Consider the following 18,372-nt stretch of genomic DNA (forward strand, 5'->3'; position numbering starts at 1 on the left):
AATGCCGGTCGTCAATAAAGATAATCTATTCTCGCTCTTTTACGCGGGTTTCACTATGTAACCTAGTCATTCATGTAACCTTCTCCGAAGAACTGGTCACACACTTCTAAAGAGTTTGGAACCGGAAGAGAGAAGAGAGGAAGGCGTGTTGTCACGAATTCTGCTTCCTGTTGATACATATAACATTTATAGATAGTTTTTCAAGAATACTTACATGGTATTTTTTTCCTCCTTTTTTTTTTTTGGTGTGTGAGGGGGGGGGGGGGGCAGGGGGGTATAAAGGAATTACCAATACTTATGGATCGTATTAGAGCCTAGGAGAAAAAAGATGCGACATTCCAAAGCTAATTATTGCCCAAGAACACGAAGAAAGTTCAATGTTCTAAATTTCCCCAAGAGATTCCTGGAGCACTATGTGCACCTATTCATGAGTCCGCGACAACCTAAATAATTATGGTCTTCATCCAGGACAAAACCAACAAATTTCATACGGGTACCGGTACAAGGACAGAAAGCAACATGGAGGTATGAAAAACAGATTCGGTGTAATGGAAGTAAACAGCAATGGTGACCTCACAGCCCACCATGAGAGGTCAAAAGAACCCCCCCCCCCACACACACACACACACACACACACACACACATTGAGCTTTAACATAAACTGTAGAGATAAAACGACAAAATGTATCCGTACTGTATTGGAATAAAGAGAAAAGCAGCTTGAGCACTATGATGAAACATCATATATCACACGTCCAAAAAGTAACCCAAAGATACCTTACTAGAGAGGCAAATACCAGCATAATCAACGTAGAAGGAGAGACAAAGACAGAGAGAGAGAGAGAGAGAGAGAGAGAGAGAGAGAGAGAGAGAGAGAGAGAGAGAGAGAGAGAGAGAGAGAGATACTGTATAATATTAATTTAGTTGATCATCACGCTCATGGTAAATTAAGATCATTTCTATATAGTTATTAATAAAATAAGGACACTCACATTATATTAATATTATGTCAGGACGATCGTTTCAATGTTGGTAGCATCTCCTCGACTGACGATAAATTGATTATCGAGCACTCAAGTATCTACAAGTACCAACCAACAGTCATATATACAGAGAGAGGAAGAGAAAGAGAGAGAGAGAGAGAGAGAGAGAGAGAGAGAGAGAGAGAGAGAGAGAGAGAGAGAGAGATGCCGAAGCAATCTGTAGAAGTGATCATAATATACTTGAAATATCTTTAAATTATATATATATTATACTTAAATATTTATATATATATATATATATATATATATATATATATATATATATATATATATACTCAAAACGTTAGTATAATAACATGAACATCTATAAAACATATTAAATTTCCTAGCACTATCATAACAGGGATAGAAATATGGATATATCGGCATACCTTTCTTTAAATTGTCATTGGCAGCAGATTACAAAACAGGTAGAACATGCATTGCTTATATGACAGGCACCGATAGAGTGTTCCTAAGATACCATGCATGTTTCATCATATTTTATTCCATGTTTTGATAAAGGAAAAATCCTAGATTTGGGTATGTTTTGAAAATCGCAAATTCAAAAATATCTCATTCTCATACAAAGAAGGCCGCCACGTGTGTGCTTGACATCCCCGTGTGCAATTTATGAAAGAGTTGAGCAACACATTTGAAGAAAAATGCAGCATAAACAAAATTAATAAATACTATTATTATTATATGTGACCCTTCGTCTCGAAACGGTATTAAGTCGGGATGAATTGGACCCCGAAAAGTGACTTTAGAATTAAATTGATAGTAAATACCAATTTTTGAGCTTTTGCATTGTGAGAAATTGTCTTCATTCTCTTACATAGCAAATCCAAACAAACCCCAAGTTTCATGTTTTTGTCAATAAATTCAATGTTTTGCACCCGAGTCATCCCGACATAATATCGTTTAGGGACGGTGGGTCACATATTTGTAAAGAAAATTCTTATTCATGATATATGCTTCATAAAGCTTTTGTTCCATTTCATGTTAAAAATTGGAGATCAACACCTTTTATAACAGTTATAAAATATTTGCCCCAGCTTATAATTGCCAAATCAAATAACACAGCAGTCAAGAGAGGTAATGTGAGCCCCAAAAAAAGAGCACCACGCTACATCCATGACCAAGTTGAACTTCATGAATATCAACACAGAGTAACATTTCTGCATCATTCTATTGGCCGCAATCAATGTGTAGCAATTTAACCTCCTAATTATACCCAAAAAATGAAGGTTTTGAAACATGAATAAATTAATGGTGCAGGGCTGGAATAGGTCGTCCAAGCTGAAAGGTCAGAGTTCAAATCAGAAAAGTTATACTTGGATCTCAAAAGTTGGAAAAGGCTCTGACCCAGATTATCAGTACATCTAACAATTAACATAAGGTACCCGTTACAACAAATAAACACTTTTGTAAAAACCTTCACAATGTCAGACAGAAATTATTTCCATGCATCACATCAATGATGATAAAAAAAATAAATATATATACATATAAATATAACAGAAAGTGAGAGGTTGGCATTTCCAAATCATAGAACACACAATCTCTCATGGCCAGATAGTTATCTCATTTACAGATCGAAGAAAACTGCAGTCACGTTTCTACTGTAATACTGATCATAAGTCAAACCCGATTTGTAAAGCCTTGAAAAGGGCTTTATTTTATGCGCATATTTTTCCACATCCATTCTGAAAAGGATGTAAAGCTAGGAGACCTCATTGTCATAAACAGCATTTCCTGAATGAAAAATATTCTTGAGGCATCATTTTAAAAAAGCTTTAATTGTTGACGTAAATTTTAATTATCTCGTTTCGTTTTTATTGCTTTTAATGGTTTGAAGGTACTTGCAACACATCTAAGTCATTTAAGTACCAGTAAAAAGGAAGAAAATTCAAGTTTTACAATTAAAATGATATGAGTATGAGAAAATGTAAGACAAAGGGGAATGGTTCAAACAGGGAACAGAAGTAGATTGCAAAAGCACACTATCAGTGTCTTAGTTTAAGATCAACTAAAAGTAAAAGTCTCATCCAGACACAAGCAAAGGACCCCTCTATGAAAAACACACTCAAATGTTTACAAATCGTGATATTGATATTCAAAGGAGAAAACAATATAACAGTATTTAACATAGAGATGATTTACAAAGTGAGAGTCACAAACATACAGTTTCAGTCATTCTCAAAGAAGTCAAATGATCATTTCTGACTGGAATGGTCTTCATTAATTACATAACAATAAATTAAATAAATTAATACAATTATATAATATGTAAATTTCATGGTTTGTTGTTTTATCTGCTTTTAGGAGTTAAACAGTCATTCTGATATGTGTAGATATATAAATAAGCACATTTCCACGGAATGATCTTCACAATTTTTAATTTATTCCCAAAGCAGCCCATATTATGGAATCATACTGCCATATCATACAGTACAAGTCACCTGTTAGGCATCCTTTTTGTTCTAACAGTCTAACAATATCCATCACTGCCTTTATACGGGCACTCATTCACACCTGAGTGGAGTGAGGTAATGTGTGTTACGATGTACGGACCAAAATTTTCCATCATGGTCACTGTCACCCATCCGGCCACTGATCATGTATAACATCGCATGATTTTTGTGACAAGATGAGACAAACACCCGTAAGCCACCGGGCCATACGATGATGTCATCGTCAGAACAAAAGGAACATATCAGTATAGAGAATTATGGACCTAAGAGTTGATTCCCTTTGCAATGTCTTATAGCATCTTCTATTAGACAACATTTGGACACAGGCACAGGATCATGAGCAAAAGGACTGTATTCAACTTAATACAACGTATAAAGAGCATAGGTCTCATTTCAGGATTTTTAAAAGGAGGCATAACGCGCATTTCATCATAAATATAGTGGAGCAAAAATACCTTCATTAATGACAATACTGGTAAAGTATAGATAGTATGCGCTTGGCTAAGAAGTTCATAACATTGCCATCCGGAAGTATAACGAACCAACACACAAAACTATGTGTAACCTTAAACGTTTAGAGTCTGGTTGATACAGTTTAGTGAGAATCACTCACAAACGCGGATGGCAAAAAACAATAACAATGACCCGAGAGATGTCATCTTTGATCTATCTATAGAATAATCAACATACAAATCATACCATTAACATTAATAAAGAACCAATAAACATGGATAAGTCCCTTGCAACCAGATGGTTTTCAATGATTTTTTAAATTGTATTGATACTACTGAAGGCCTGGAACACAAAATAGCAGTGGACTTGAAATAGCGAAAATCCGCTATATAGAGGAAATTTGAGACCCATAAAATATCTAAAAATAACAACATACGTATAAGATAAGGAAAACGGTTTTGATCTTAAAGAAAAGAATCTTCACGTTCATTCAGAGCAGGACACCAATCAGGCCCTGAGTGAAACCAAGTAGATTCATATATAAAATATAAAAGATATTTCAAAAGTTAAATAATTCATTCAAATCCAAGGACAGATAGCAAGGTGGAAGGGAACATCATTGATATATGATAGATAAGGTAGCAAAAGGCATGGGTACTAGAACCAAGATACCAAAAACAGTACCAGAAATTTGTGACCACTCAAAAAAGTCTGCATACAAATTAAAATTTTTAAATACAATAATCAATATAAATGAAGCAACACTAAAGGGATAGGCATCTTTTTGTAAAAAGAAAAACTGGCGAGGCATCATTCTGGCTTGAGAAAACAAAAGCCGCCGATCTAGTACCCATGCAGACTGCAACCTCTATCATTTTAGTCACTTGAATTGCTTAGATAACACATCGCATTTTTCAAATAACACAATTAGACTGAATTTTATGATGTAGATCAAGCTTTCAATTTTCTCATACACTTTTCGTTATTGCAGTAAAAAAAAAAAAACAATTTGGCAGGATTTTGTTCTTTCTTCTAGCTATCATAAAATCAGTCTAATTTTGCCTTTAGTCATAACAGCTCCAAATAACTCCTCTTTTCCAAAGAGAAGGTGGCAGTTTTCCATGTGATGCCATCACCATCGGGGTCATGGCAGGATGGTAGAAGAATGTGACGGAAAAAGGACCTGGCAAATAAAAGAGACGAAAAAAGGTTAGGTTTGTTTTTGTTTTGAATGATTTTATGGTGCTTGAAACACATTAAAATTTTTCCTTTTATTATTATCATTATTACAATTGTTATCATTATTATTATTATTATTATTGTGCAAAGCACTGGGCCAGTATCATACAAAGTAAAAACTTGTGATGGGTTAGTCATCCGTAGGCATGCAGATCAGATAAGGGTAACATGGGCAGAAACCAACCACAGGTCTGGTCTAGTTACACCACCTGTTCAGGCTAGTCCAGAACCTCAGGTTCCTGTTATAATTGAACTCAATGAACCAGAAACAATGGTTCCAATTCCAAGAAACTTAGAAACAGAAGCTGGTGCTGCAACTGGTTACTCACCATCACTTGAATTGAGGACTGAGACTGGTAGTCAGAGTACGATTATGAAGTCATATTTTTAATTCAGAAAAGTGAGTGGAGCAGGCACTTATGTTGGTAACAACAAGATATGAAGTGAGTAGAAAAGTGCCAGAAGACAATAGAGAATAAAAAAATTTTTCGCGGCAGTGGTGGGGTTTGAACCTGCGACCTTATTGGTACGACAACTCCGCCTGGCAGGTGAGAGCGTGGCTCTACCGTGTGAGCTATCCACGAACACAAAAATATTCGTTTCAAACCCAAAGTCATTTCTAGATCCCTCTCTCACCCACTTCTTGAGATCGCCGATTCGTTCACCACCATCGCGAAATGATTTTGACCAGCAGTTAAGCTTAATAGCCAATATTCTCATCACAAACATATAACATAGAAACGATTGAGACATTGAGTATGATCCGGTGTATGGGGTGAATTTTTAATTCAGAAAAGTGAGTGGAGCAGGCACTTATGTTGGTAACAACAAGATATGAAGTGAGTAGAAAAGTGCCAGAAGACAATAGAGAATAAAAAATTTTTTCGCGGCGGTGGTGGGGTTTGAACCTGCGACCTTATTGGTACGACAACTCCGCCTGGCAGGTGAGAGCGTGGCTCTACCGTGTGAGCTATCCACGAACACAAAAATATTCGTTTCAAACCCAAAGTCATTTCTAGATCCCTCTCTCACCCACTTCTTGAGATCGCCGATTCGTTCGTACACCACCATCGCGAAATGATTTTGACCAGCAGTTAAGCTTAATAGCCAATATTCTCATCACAAACATATAACATAGAAACGATTGAGACATTGAGTATGCTCCGGTGTATGGGGTGAATTTTTAATTCAGAAAAGTGAGTGGAGCAGGCACTTATGTTGGTAACAACAAGATATGAAGTGAGTAGCTCACACGGTAGAGCCACGCTCTCACCTGCCAGGCGGAGTTGTCGTACCAATAAGGTCGCAGGTTCAAACCCCACCACCGCCGCGAAAAAATTTTTTATTCTCTATTGTCTTCTGGCACTTTTCTACTCACTTCATATCTTGTTGTTACCAACATAAGTGCCTGCTCCACTCACTTTTCTGAATTAAAAATTCACCCCATACACCGGAGCATACTCAATGTCTCAATCGTTTCTATGTTATATGTTTGTGATGAGAATATTGGCTATTAAGCTTAACTGCTGGTCAAAATCATTTCACGATGGTGGTGAACGAATCGGCGATCTCAAGAAGTGGGTGAGAGAGGGATCTAGAAATGACTTTGGGTTTGAAACGAATATTTTTGTGTTCGTGGATAGCTCACACGGTAGAGCCACGCTCTCACCTGCCAGGCGGAGTTGTCGTACCAATAAGGTCGCAGGTTCAAACCCCACCACCGCCGCGAAAAAATTTTTTATTCTCTATTGTCTTCTGGCACTTTTCTACTCACTTCATATCTTGTTGTTACCAACATAAGTGCCTGCTCCACTCACTTTTCTGAATTAAAATTCACCCCATACACCGGAGCATACTCAATGTCTCAATCGTTTCTATGTTATATGTTTGTGATGAGAATATTGGCTATTAAGCTTAACTGCTGGTCAAAATCATTTCGCGATGGTGGTGAACGAATCGGCGATCTCAAGAAGTGGGTGAGAGAGGGATCTAGAAATGACTTTGGGTTTGAAACGAATATTTTTGTGTTCGTGGATAGCTCACACGGTAGAGCCACGCTCTCACCTGCCAGGCGGAGTTGTCGTACCAATAAGGTCGCAGGTTCAAACCCCACCACCGCCGCGAAAAAATTTTTTATTCTCTATTGTCTTCTGGCACTTTTCTACTCACTTCATATCTTGTTGTTACCAACATAAGTGCCTGCTCCACTCACTTTTCTGAATTAAAAATTCACCCCATACACCGGAGCATACTCAATGTCTCAATCGTTTCTATGTTATATGTTTGTGATGAGAATATTGGCTATTAAGCTTAACTGCTGGTCAAAATCATTTCGCGATGGTGGTGAACGAATCGGCGATCTCAAGAAGTGGGTGAGAGAGGGATCTAGAAATGACTTTGGGTTTGAAACGAATATTTTTGTGTTCGTGGATAGCTCACACGGTAGAGCCACGCTCTCACCTGCCAGGCGGAGTTGTCGTACCAATAAGGTCGCAGGTTCAAACCCCACCACCGCCGCGAAAAAATTTTTTATTCTCTATTGTCTTCTGGCACTTTTCTACTCACTTCATATCTTGTTGTTACCAACATAAGTGCCTGCTCCACTCACTTTTCTGAATTAAAAATTTACCCCATACACCGGAGCATACTCAATGTCTCAATCGTTTCTATGTTATATGTTTGTGATGAGAATATTGGCTATTAAGCTTAACTGCTGGTCAAAATCATTTCGCGATGGTGGTGAACGAATCGGCGATCTCAAGAAGTGGGTGAGAGAGGGATCTAGAAATGACTTTGGGTTTGAAACGAATATTTTTGTGTTCGTGGATAGCTCACACGGTAGAGCCACGCTCTCACCTGCCAGGCGGAGTTGTCGTACCAATAAGGTCGCAGGTTCAAACCCCACCACCGCCGCGAAAAAATTTTTTATTCTCTATTGTCTTCTGGCACTTTTCTACTCAATTCATATCTTGTTGTTACCAACATAAGTGCCTGCTCCACTCACTTTTCTGAATTAAAAATTCACCCCATACACCGGAGCATACTCAATGTCTCAATCGTTTCTATGTTATATGTTTGTGATGAGAATATTGGCTATTAAGCTTAACTGCTGGTCAAAATCATTTCGCGATGGTGGTGAACGAATCGGCGATCTCAAGAAGTGGGTGAGAGAGGGATCTAGAAATGACTTTGGGTTTGAAACGAATATTTTTGTGTTCGTGGATAGCTCACACGGTAGAGCCACGCTCTCACCTGCCAGGCGGAGTTGTCGTACCAATAAGGTCGCAGGTTCAAACCCCACCACCGCCGCGAAAAAATTTTTTATTCTCTATTGTCTTCTGGCACTTTTCTACTCAATTCATATCTTGTGATTATGAAGTCACCACTTCAACAACCACTTAGAAGATCAGCACGTAAGATTAAGGCGCCAGAGAAATTAGATATTTAGTAAAATAAAAAAATGAATATCATGCTTGATTAATCATGATTGCTATGACCATAATCATATGTACAATTAGTATTAGCAACTTTTAAATTCATGTTGTATGTTATGCACTGCTTCTTTTGTATTTCATTCTTTATCTAATAATATTAACACAATTGAACAAGGTCACATTATAATAGTGGCTATGGATTGTTATAAGTTGGTCTCTTAAAAGACATTTGCTTTAATGGTTTTGATTATTAAAGGGAATAAAAGAAACTAAGGGAGGAGGGATGTAATAGATTAAAGGGAAATAATAATTAATAGCCATGACAACTGATGGGTATCATCATTATCTGAGTTACGTCCCTTACATAAACAGGAAATAAAGAGTTTCAGAAAATCCGCCAAAATGGCTTGTTGTTGTACTTGATGTACCTTACCACTCAATTCACTTCAATTATTATTATTATTATTATCATTATTATTATTATTATTATTATTATTATTATTATTATTATTATTATTATTATTATTATTATTATTATTATTATTATTATATCATTATCATTATTATTACTATTATTATTATTATTATTATTATTATTATTATTATTATTATTATTATTATTATTATTATTATTATCATTATTATTATTATTATTATGATAATAATGATGATTATGATTATCATTATTATTATTATTATTATTACTATCACTATCATTATTATGACGATTATTATTATTATAAATATTAACATTCGTCCGCAGTGTTTCATTCATCCTGTTTTGTTGATAAAGGGGAAATCCGAAACGTCCATATTTGTTTTCTTATATTAAATTGAAGCTTACATTCAATTTCACATTGTTATGTATGCAGATTCCACTGTAACATTTGTGTCAGGTTTCAAACACTGTGCTCTTACTTTAAAAAAGTAAAAAAAGAAAAAACAAACAAAAAAACTACCTTCCTCTTCTTAGACCCAGGAAAATTTTCCAGTTTTCTTTGATTCCAAAGTAATATGGATTCCTGAAAATCTGTCAAGCAAGGATTTAAAGAGAGAGGGGAAAAATAAACATATAAATATGGATTGATGAATGGCAAATATTATGAATAGATGGGATTGATAGAAATTACAATCATTTGTCATTGAATATATAAAAACAATGAATGAATGAATGAATGAATGAATGAATGAATGAAAATGGATAATTCTATGGCACATTTTCACTCATTGACTATGTTTATTGTGCCTCAAAATGCTCTAATTATTCCCAAAGTCCGTCACGTTGACGCAAATTTTCATTGTATACAAAACACGTTGCCTTTAGTGCACTTTCTAGACACCAGCTTTCTTAGAAAATCCATCACTGCAAATAGCCAAGTCAGTAGCATATAGAGGATATGCCAGCCATCAATCCACCGAACATAAACTGATTTCTATTTTTATTTATAAATTATTTTTTGTTTTTGTGAGGCCAAATAGCTCGGGTGGTTCTGCCAGTATAAACAACCCTCAATAGTTGTAACCACCACACAAATGTTTGTGTAATCTTGACTGCTTAACTTATTATCTATTTAGGAGAGACTTGAAAAACACATTTATTATCATTATGACAACCACTTAGACAAACATCTATATTCATAAGGTTCAGGTGGTGTTAGAATCAGTTATTGTCTAGTGCAAAGTTGAGGGGAAATTTAGCACTACTTCTACAGACAACTTTAGCCCATGTATTTTGTAACAGGATATACAGGCTCAGTGCTTAGTTTTTTTCTTTTTATATCTTTCACCACCACATTGGATCAGCGGATACTCATATTTTATCAAAAGTTGAAAATGGTATGTTAAATCGATATCTTTGACCTATCATCCTGTATGATTAATTGGTGCCATAAAGTGGTTTTGAATGCCAGAATTGTGGAATCGTAATTTTTTTCACCAAAAGAATCTACATTGTAAACTTGAAATTTCTGCCGATAAAGCAATGAAACACTAAATTCACCCCATATACCAGAGCATACTCAATGTCTCAATCGTTTCTATGTTATATGTTTGTGTTGAGAATATTGGCTATTAAGCTTAACTGCTGGCCAGGTAACTTTGCGATGGTTGTGTAGTGAACCCGCAGTCTCCAGAAGTCGGTGAGAGAGAGCTCTAGGAATGACCTGAGTTTGAAACGAATATTTTTGTGTTCGTGGATAGCTCATACTGTAGAGTCACGCTCTCACCGGCCAGGCGGAGTTGTCGTACCAATAAGGTCGCAGGTTCAAACCCCACCACCGCCGCGAAAATTTTTTTATTCTCTATTGTCTTCTGGCACTTTTCTACTCACTTCATCTCTTGTTGTTTCTCTGGTCAAAACGAACAATCTAGGGGAAGGCCAACAACAATGGTACCTCTAACTCTCAATAATTATTTGAAACATATCAATGACAAATCAAGATTATCATCACTGGCAGAGCTATAAAGTATCAGGAAAAAAGGGACAAGACAGAGACAGTTCACCACAAGAATAGGAGGAACAGCCAAAGCTGCAAAAGTTGGATGACATCTGAAGTGGAAGGTTTTAAGTCAAGTCAAGTCAAAGAATCCATATCTAATATCTTCAATTAAAAATTAAAAATTTACCTAAGTGACATATTTATTTATTGTAAAATTATTTTTTAGCACTTCAATCATCATTTTGACATCCGAATCACATTTCAGTTTGAGAAATATTCTTTCTGTTAATACAAAGAGTCAGAAGTCTCAACTCAAAACCACTGAAAATGTTTGCAATCAACATCCAAAATATCATTGCTTATCCCTTGTTTCCAGACCAAAGTCGCATTCAAGAGAAGTTCCATTCAACGAGCCCAGGGGCTCATTCCCAAAGACTTCTTTGAATTCCAATTCAACACTATCTATTGAGACACAACTTATATTTGAAAATCTACTCACCAGATTTTTCTTTTTTAATCTGGTCTTTTCCTTTTTATTGATATGGTACTCAATGCTTGTCTGTCCAGTAGAAATGAGTATAGCATGCCAGGATGTGAGAAGACCAAGGGCTATGGACACTCCCGCCGCTAACAGGAATTCAATTATGATCATGTTGTGAAAAAACTGATTCTCCAAAGTGGCTCTAGGTTCCTCATCGCTGCCATCTCCTGTCGCCTTTAATCCAGCAAGGTGATCAGAGGTTTCATGGTTTGATGTCTTATTCTTGTGAAAATAGATAAAGAAAAACGAGGTTTCACTCATATATAAGTTGATGTGTATAATAAAATTGTGTTTAACAGACTTTAGATTATAACAAGGGGACTTTTGTACTAGTGATATTAAACTCACTCACACTCTCTCTCTCTCTCTCTCTCTCTCTCTCTCTCTCTCTCTCTCTCTCTCTCTCTCTCTCTCTCTCTTTCTCTCTATCTATCTATTTATATCTATTATCTCTCTCTCTCTCAGTCTATTTATATCTATTATCTTCATCTTTCTCTCTCTTGTTAGAGTGACTAACATGTATTTTGCACTCACCTCACGGTAGTCTGTCCAAGCGTGATAGGCCATGTTGATGGGAAAGAAAAAGGCAGGCACTATCAATTCCTGCAAAGGTAAGAAAATCGATCAAACCCGAGTGGTTAATTCTTGAAGCCTATCAACTATCGTAAATGCTTTTCTTTTCTTTCATTCATTATTTTTTCCTCAAAACAAACAAGATGAATAAATAAATAAATAAATAAATATAAATGAATAAATAAATATAAAATAAAAAATAAATAAATAAATAAAATGACAAAGTATAATTTGAATTTAGTTATACCAGAATCAAAGGCAGATATATATATCAACATCTAAATGTCCTCAAACTGGTCTCTGGCGAAAGGATCTTCTAAATACTTTATCACCAGGATTCACTAAAATCACTGATAAACTACAGCTGGAGGTTTCTTTCTTTTTGTTTTCATAAAATTGGTTGCTCTAATATTTTCATCTTCACCCACTAATTTTCAATGTTTGTTAATCATGATGCAAGCCATGATTCACAGGGGAAATGCCTCCCCTTATGCAGAATATATGCGTATATATATGCATCAAATTGTGCCAACTATCGGGTCACCTCTGTAATGTTATGGCATGATGATAGACCAATATTCAGGAGGTCAGAAGTTCAATCCCCGGCCAAAAGAGGCTGATGTTTGGTCAATATTTTTATAAATTGTATATTTCTTTCTGCTTTGATTGGCGCCATTTCAGACACACCTTTTCAAATTTTATTCACTTCTGACATTGTCTGAAACTAGTTCCTGTTTTGAAATCAAAGGGAAAATAATGAAATAATGATTATAATGAATATTCATACATCCCATGAAATAAAAACAGCTGTACAGACAAAGTAAACTCGCAAATTAAAAAAATAAAAGAAGATAAACATAAACATCAGAAAAGTCTAAAAACAAATAAATTTAATCTAGTCAGAACTTTAGCATCTGTATATATATATATATATATATATATATATATATATATATATATATATATATATATAGAACAATATCCACTAAATGTACTCAAAGCACTATACAAGGGGTCCCTAACCAACAGCAATACTCAACATACAGGATGAAGCATGTTGCCCGTTAGGCGATATTCCAAGTTCTTTTTCCTGACAGAGACAATACTGTTAATGATTTTACGCCTCAAAATAATGAGAGAATGTGAGTAAAGAGCCTTTTCCAAGAAATAAACTATTTACGGCTCAAAGGGGAAATAAAACCCTGGACCTTCCAATCGAAGGCAAGAGTCAAGATCCATACCACAAGACAACGTAGCTGCACAAGGGGATTGAAAACATATATTTTTGAAGTCATAACAGTGTAAAATAGTAATGATTCATTATTAATTTCTAACATTTTTGTTAGCATTGCTATGAATCGTCTTGAATAGTGGCATTTATTTTTTTTTTTTTTTAAAAGGAATGTAGAAGATATATTTACCTTTCTATCATGTTTGCTTATAAATGAAATTGTTACACCTTCAATATTATAGCGATCTTAATAATACTTCAATACAAAATTCAAAAAGCTTTGAATTACCTACCCTGTTTCCAAAGAAATGTTGCTTGAAGACATCATATCCAGCTATATTAACATAGACACTACCACACCACATGAAAACCATGAACAGGAAGAAATAGCGACGATTGTAGAATCCTACACAATTGTTTAACCAAGCTGAATTTGGTTAAGAAAAGCAAAACAGGGATATAAAAACAAGCATTGGTAATTCTTAGTATAATATATCTATATATTTATAATAATAATAATAATAACAATAATAATAATAATAATAATAATAATAATAATAATAATAATAATAATAATAATAATAATAATAATAATAATAACAATAACAATAATAATAACAATAATAATAACAATAATAATAATAATAATAATAATAATAATAATAATAATAATAATAATAATAATAATAATAATAATAATAATAATAAGGCCCATGGAGCGGGAGTTTATCCTGATTTATACAATATGAAACAGACCTTAGCACTGGCTTACTAACCAAGTGGGTTTTTTTAAAGCATAATTTATATAGTGCAATATCCACAAAACTTGCTCTAAGCTCTTTATAAGGGGATCCCTACTCAACAGCAACACATAGCATGAATGGACGACGAGACTAGATGCCTGTGAAGTGATATTGCAATAATTTTTTTTTTCAAAAGAGACAATGCTGTTAACAGCCAAGTACTCATTTTACCAGAAGCTGCAAGGGACTGAATCTGAAATTCACATGCAAAATAAACATGCCTCTTGCCATTTTCTAATTAGTGTACATTGACCTCAATACCATGAAAGCAATATACCAAAATCAAGTGGGATTTTTTTACTTTGTTTCAATTTTATCCAAGGGTAATAAATCATTGTTTCAATTTTATCCAAGGGTAATAAATCATTATGTCTTATCTGCCATTTTATTGACAACAACCCTAAGGGTTATAATATTCATTTGTAATCTGTTCTCTTTTCTTAGTTTACATTTTTTATCATTTCACGTATTAAAATTTAATTATGCCCTTTCCCCAGCATGAAGAAATACTGATTATCCATCAAACAAGATGTCTGATGTCATCAGGAATCACCAATGATGTCAAAAGTAGAGATAAAAGATACGACAATGATGATCCATCATGAGGACACAGTTGCCGCAGACAGTGCAATGATGAGTTCGTGGTGGCTTTGGACTGACGCATTTCTTACAGATGGAGACAACCTCATCAACAGCCTGTTAAAACATATTATTTTCATCAGATGAAAGAGACTTGTGATGAAAACAATGGGGCTTCATTAATGAAAATAGGAAAGAAAAATGGATGGTTCAGAGAAGAGATTATTTATGGATGGCATATTTCTAAATTGATTTTATCTGAAAAACGATTCATCGACTGTGACCAAGAATAATGGTAATATAGCTAAATTCTTTCTTTAAAATGGCAGAATTGTAACATTATAGAAGCCCTATCATTAGCGTTAATATAGAAAATAAACATTCTATAAATTTTCACATGTTGGACAACTATCCATAAGTAGGTCTCATTAACTGAAATCTCAAACAGACCAACCTAACATAATGTCATTTTTTGTATGTTCCAATTGCTAGTGTTCCATTCGTCAACTCACTGACAATTTCTACAAGCCAGATTACCTAAAGCCTTTGCTGCTAAAAAATGAATTAACATATTTTTTACACTCTCACCAATTAACATCTTTTTGATGCAATTGACGAGAGGAGCTGATTTACATGAAGTGTCATTATTACTTTGAGTTACATATCACAATTATGAATTTTTATTAATATCAATAGGTCAAAATCTTACATGTGGAGGGTGACCAGGTTTGGTAAAGGCTGCCATGATGTAGTGAAATATAGTGTTCATGAGAAGCCAGTGGCCAAATATGAGATGCATTATGACCGAGGCCAAGTTTGTCTGAGTGTAGATGTGCGGCAATATACACACATAGAATGTTGTCACAGCCAGAGTAGTCAGAAAGGCCACAAATGTTACCATAACCTGGATGATCAGAAAAAAAAAACAGTGGTAATGATATATATTTTACCAAGTTATTTGATAAATCCTCTGAACAAAAACAACAACGGACGTGATCATTAACGTGTATAATTTATGACCAGTTTTGTGAACTAATGTAAAGTGGTCCATCAGACCACTAGCCACATGGAGCCGGAGTTTATCCCAGTTTCTATAGCGTGAAATGGACAATAGCAATTGCTTGCTACCCTTTTGATAGGACACTAGTCTATTGCAAAGTACTTCTGCCAGATCTAACAAACCCAGCTACCCAATCACGACTGCACCCGGGATCGTTCTCAGTCCCTTTGCTTGTGAAGCGAGTGCTCTACCAACTGAGCTATCGGGACCTCTAATTTTGTGAAATAGGTTGCAACAAAATATATATCCAAGAAAAATTATCCTCTTACAGTTTTTCAAAGTCCAATAGATCTTCTTTCTTGTGGACTCACGACCTGGGTTTTTTTAAAGATATCTTGATTTCAGAGTAATATTTCCAATGGGACCTTCCTCATATTTCTCTTCTCCTAAATAAAATAAAAACTGAACTTTTTCTATCGCGCAATATCCACTAAATGTGCTCAGAGCTTTACAAAGGGTCCCAGGCCTACAGCAACGCTTAATGTGTAGGATGAGACATGATGCCTATTAGGCAATATATTATAATTTTATTCCAACGGAGACAACACTGTTAACAGCCAGGTACTCATTTTATGGTGAAAGAATGTGAGTAGAGAGCCTTTTCCAAGGACTCAACTATGCACTGATCAGAGCAGAACTCAAATTCAGGAGCTTCTGATCCAAATGCGAGTGTCATACCGCAAAACGCCAATGATAGGGGATCAATCCATGATTAGTATCCATATGAAAAGGAAAAAAATATATCGTGACACTAATCTGTTATACAGAAGGATATCGCATTTTCAAATGATGTTTATTAATTTGGTTATGACAAGTCAAATGGTTCGTTATTCCATATTCTGACAGCTAATGCAAATAGAAGTAGTAGAGATGTCTATCTTTTCTCTAACTCTGACAGTGTGGGTATTTTGTTACCTCTACTTTTACAGTCCCTTTTTGAAAGTATTGTTGGTCTGACGTGATTGCAATTAAGTCATTTTCAATTTTAATACAACATAGTTCAGCCTTCAGCTAAAGGTGATCAGGTTCTTATTTGCAGGTCTGATAACCCATTTTATTGTTTTGGGCTCATTATTGTAATGAAAATACTTTCAAACCAATGAAAAATATTGTCCAATGCAAGGATGTTGAATCAACACCATAATTGCTTTCACTTATCAGACCTGCGAACATGTGCACCTAGGCTAAAGGCTATGATCACCCAGTATAAGCATATTAATTCACAATGAGTCGCATGTTGCAAAGCACAGAGGATTTAGATGAGTAGAGTGATGTTGCCACATTTATACTCATTTATTGTATAAATGTTGCTATTATTCATAAAGAAACACAAGAGTTTCTGTATCATTAAACAATATAATCACAAAGCTACAATAACAGTTTTGCCCAAACAGAATAATTGGATGAATTGCATGATTGGGAGTTAACAATAGGCCTGTTACTATTACATCTAAAAGTGCATGACACTGTTGAATATGGATCCTAAATGATCCAATATTTATCCTCAAAGAGATATTATTTAAATGTATTTAATAAGGATATTAAATTATATATAAATTAATCGCAGAAAAAACAAGGAATATGGACATTGATGAATTTGAATAAAAATGTCAAAAAGTGTGAGCAGCCCCATTTATATGGTTAAATTAAAATAATGTATTTTGGGTACTTTGAAAATCTAATTAAAGTTAAAAGTACAAGTATGAGTGAGTAAATTTTTTAGTAAGTGCATTACTCAATTACTCTCACCCTCACTCTACTCTAAACTCTAAGTCTAAGTGAGCAGATTGAACAAAAAGACAGCAGCACTCTGACTCAACTTCAACCCCCCTAAAATAAAAATGAAAAAATTTAAAAACCTCTATGAACCGGTAATGATGCAAATAAAACTTACGGGGCCCAAGAACTTAGCAGTGTGATCAACAATCCAAAATAATGGTTCAAATAAAGTATCAACTACAGTGTTCCATGATGTAAAATGATTGTACAACAACGACATATATGCCAAGCGAAACGTTTCTAGGGACCGTCGAAGTTTCATTTTTAGACGAGTCGGCAAAGCCGAGAGTCGCCATTCCACCTTGGCCATGATTTACAAGATTGTGCGTGGATATATTTTCTTTTTCCTAATGGTCACGATTTTATCGCAATCAATAAAGCTACGACACCGTCTTCACTTCATTAGTGTACTTTCATTTTCGCTTCCGTAAACAAAATTGTGAAAATAGACGTCACCGCAGTATTGCAGTTTTAAAACTTTAAGATCAAGTTAACGTAAAATAATCATAGGGGATCTCATTTGCACAAAAAAAAAATAAATAAATAAATAAATAAATAAATAAATAAATAAATCTAAAAATTAATTAGTACATTTGGTTGTTAATAGATATCATGTAATTTTTTATTAATAGAAATTGGATTTTAGAAAATGTCAAAACGAAATATTATGCAGATATATTGCAATGCTGTTGTAACACAAATGTAGCTTCTCTAAAAATATTCTACAGTTGTTTGATTTCAAA

The 18,372-nt window shown here is 34.8% G+C and overlaps 1 protein-coding gene across 1 annotated transcript; it reads right to left on the bottom strand.

Moving 5' to 3' along the window:
- Positions 1-1,510: 1,510 nt before the first annotated feature.
- Positions 1,511-18,050, bottom strand: LOC144964277 (palmitoyltransferase ZDHHC16-like). The gene is made up of 8 exons (XM_078898361.1): positions 17,745-18,050; positions 15,500-15,694; positions 14,796-14,907; positions 13,702-13,835; positions 12,139-12,207; positions 11,563-11,826; positions 9,585-9,655; positions 1,511-5,135 (listed from the first exon to the last, which is right to left on the bottom strand). The coding sequence occupies exons 1-8, from the start codon at positions 17,937-17,939 to the stop codon at positions 5,021-5,023; spliced, it is 1,155 nt and encodes a 384-aa protein (XP_078754487.1). The 5' UTR covers positions 17,940-18,050; the 3' UTR covers positions 1,511-5,020.
- Between the last annotated feature and the right edge of the window lie 322 nt (positions 18,051-18,372).

Source organism: Berghia stephanieae, chromosome 2, assembly GCF_034508935.2.
Source record: "Berghia stephanieae isolate SIO BIC M18660-M18661 chromosome 2, UCSD_Bste_1.3, whole genome shotgun sequence".
NCBI lineage: Eukaryota > Metazoa > Mollusca > Gastropoda > Nudibranchia > Aeolidiidae > Berghia > Berghia stephanieae.

Coding starts and splice junctions, on each gene's coding strand:
- LOC144964277 (XM_078898361.1), bottom strand. CDS start 17,939: ATGGCCAAGGTGGAATGGCGACTCTCGGCTTTGCCGACTCGTCTAAAA. Junction 15,695..17,744: donor CTGCTAAGTTCTTGGGCCCC/GTAAGTTTTATT, acceptor CTGATCATCCAG/GTTATGGTAACATTTGTGGC. Junction 13,836..14,795: donor CATGATGGATCATCATTGTC/GTATCTTTTATC, acceptor AACCAAATTCAG/CTTGGTTAAACAATTGTGTA.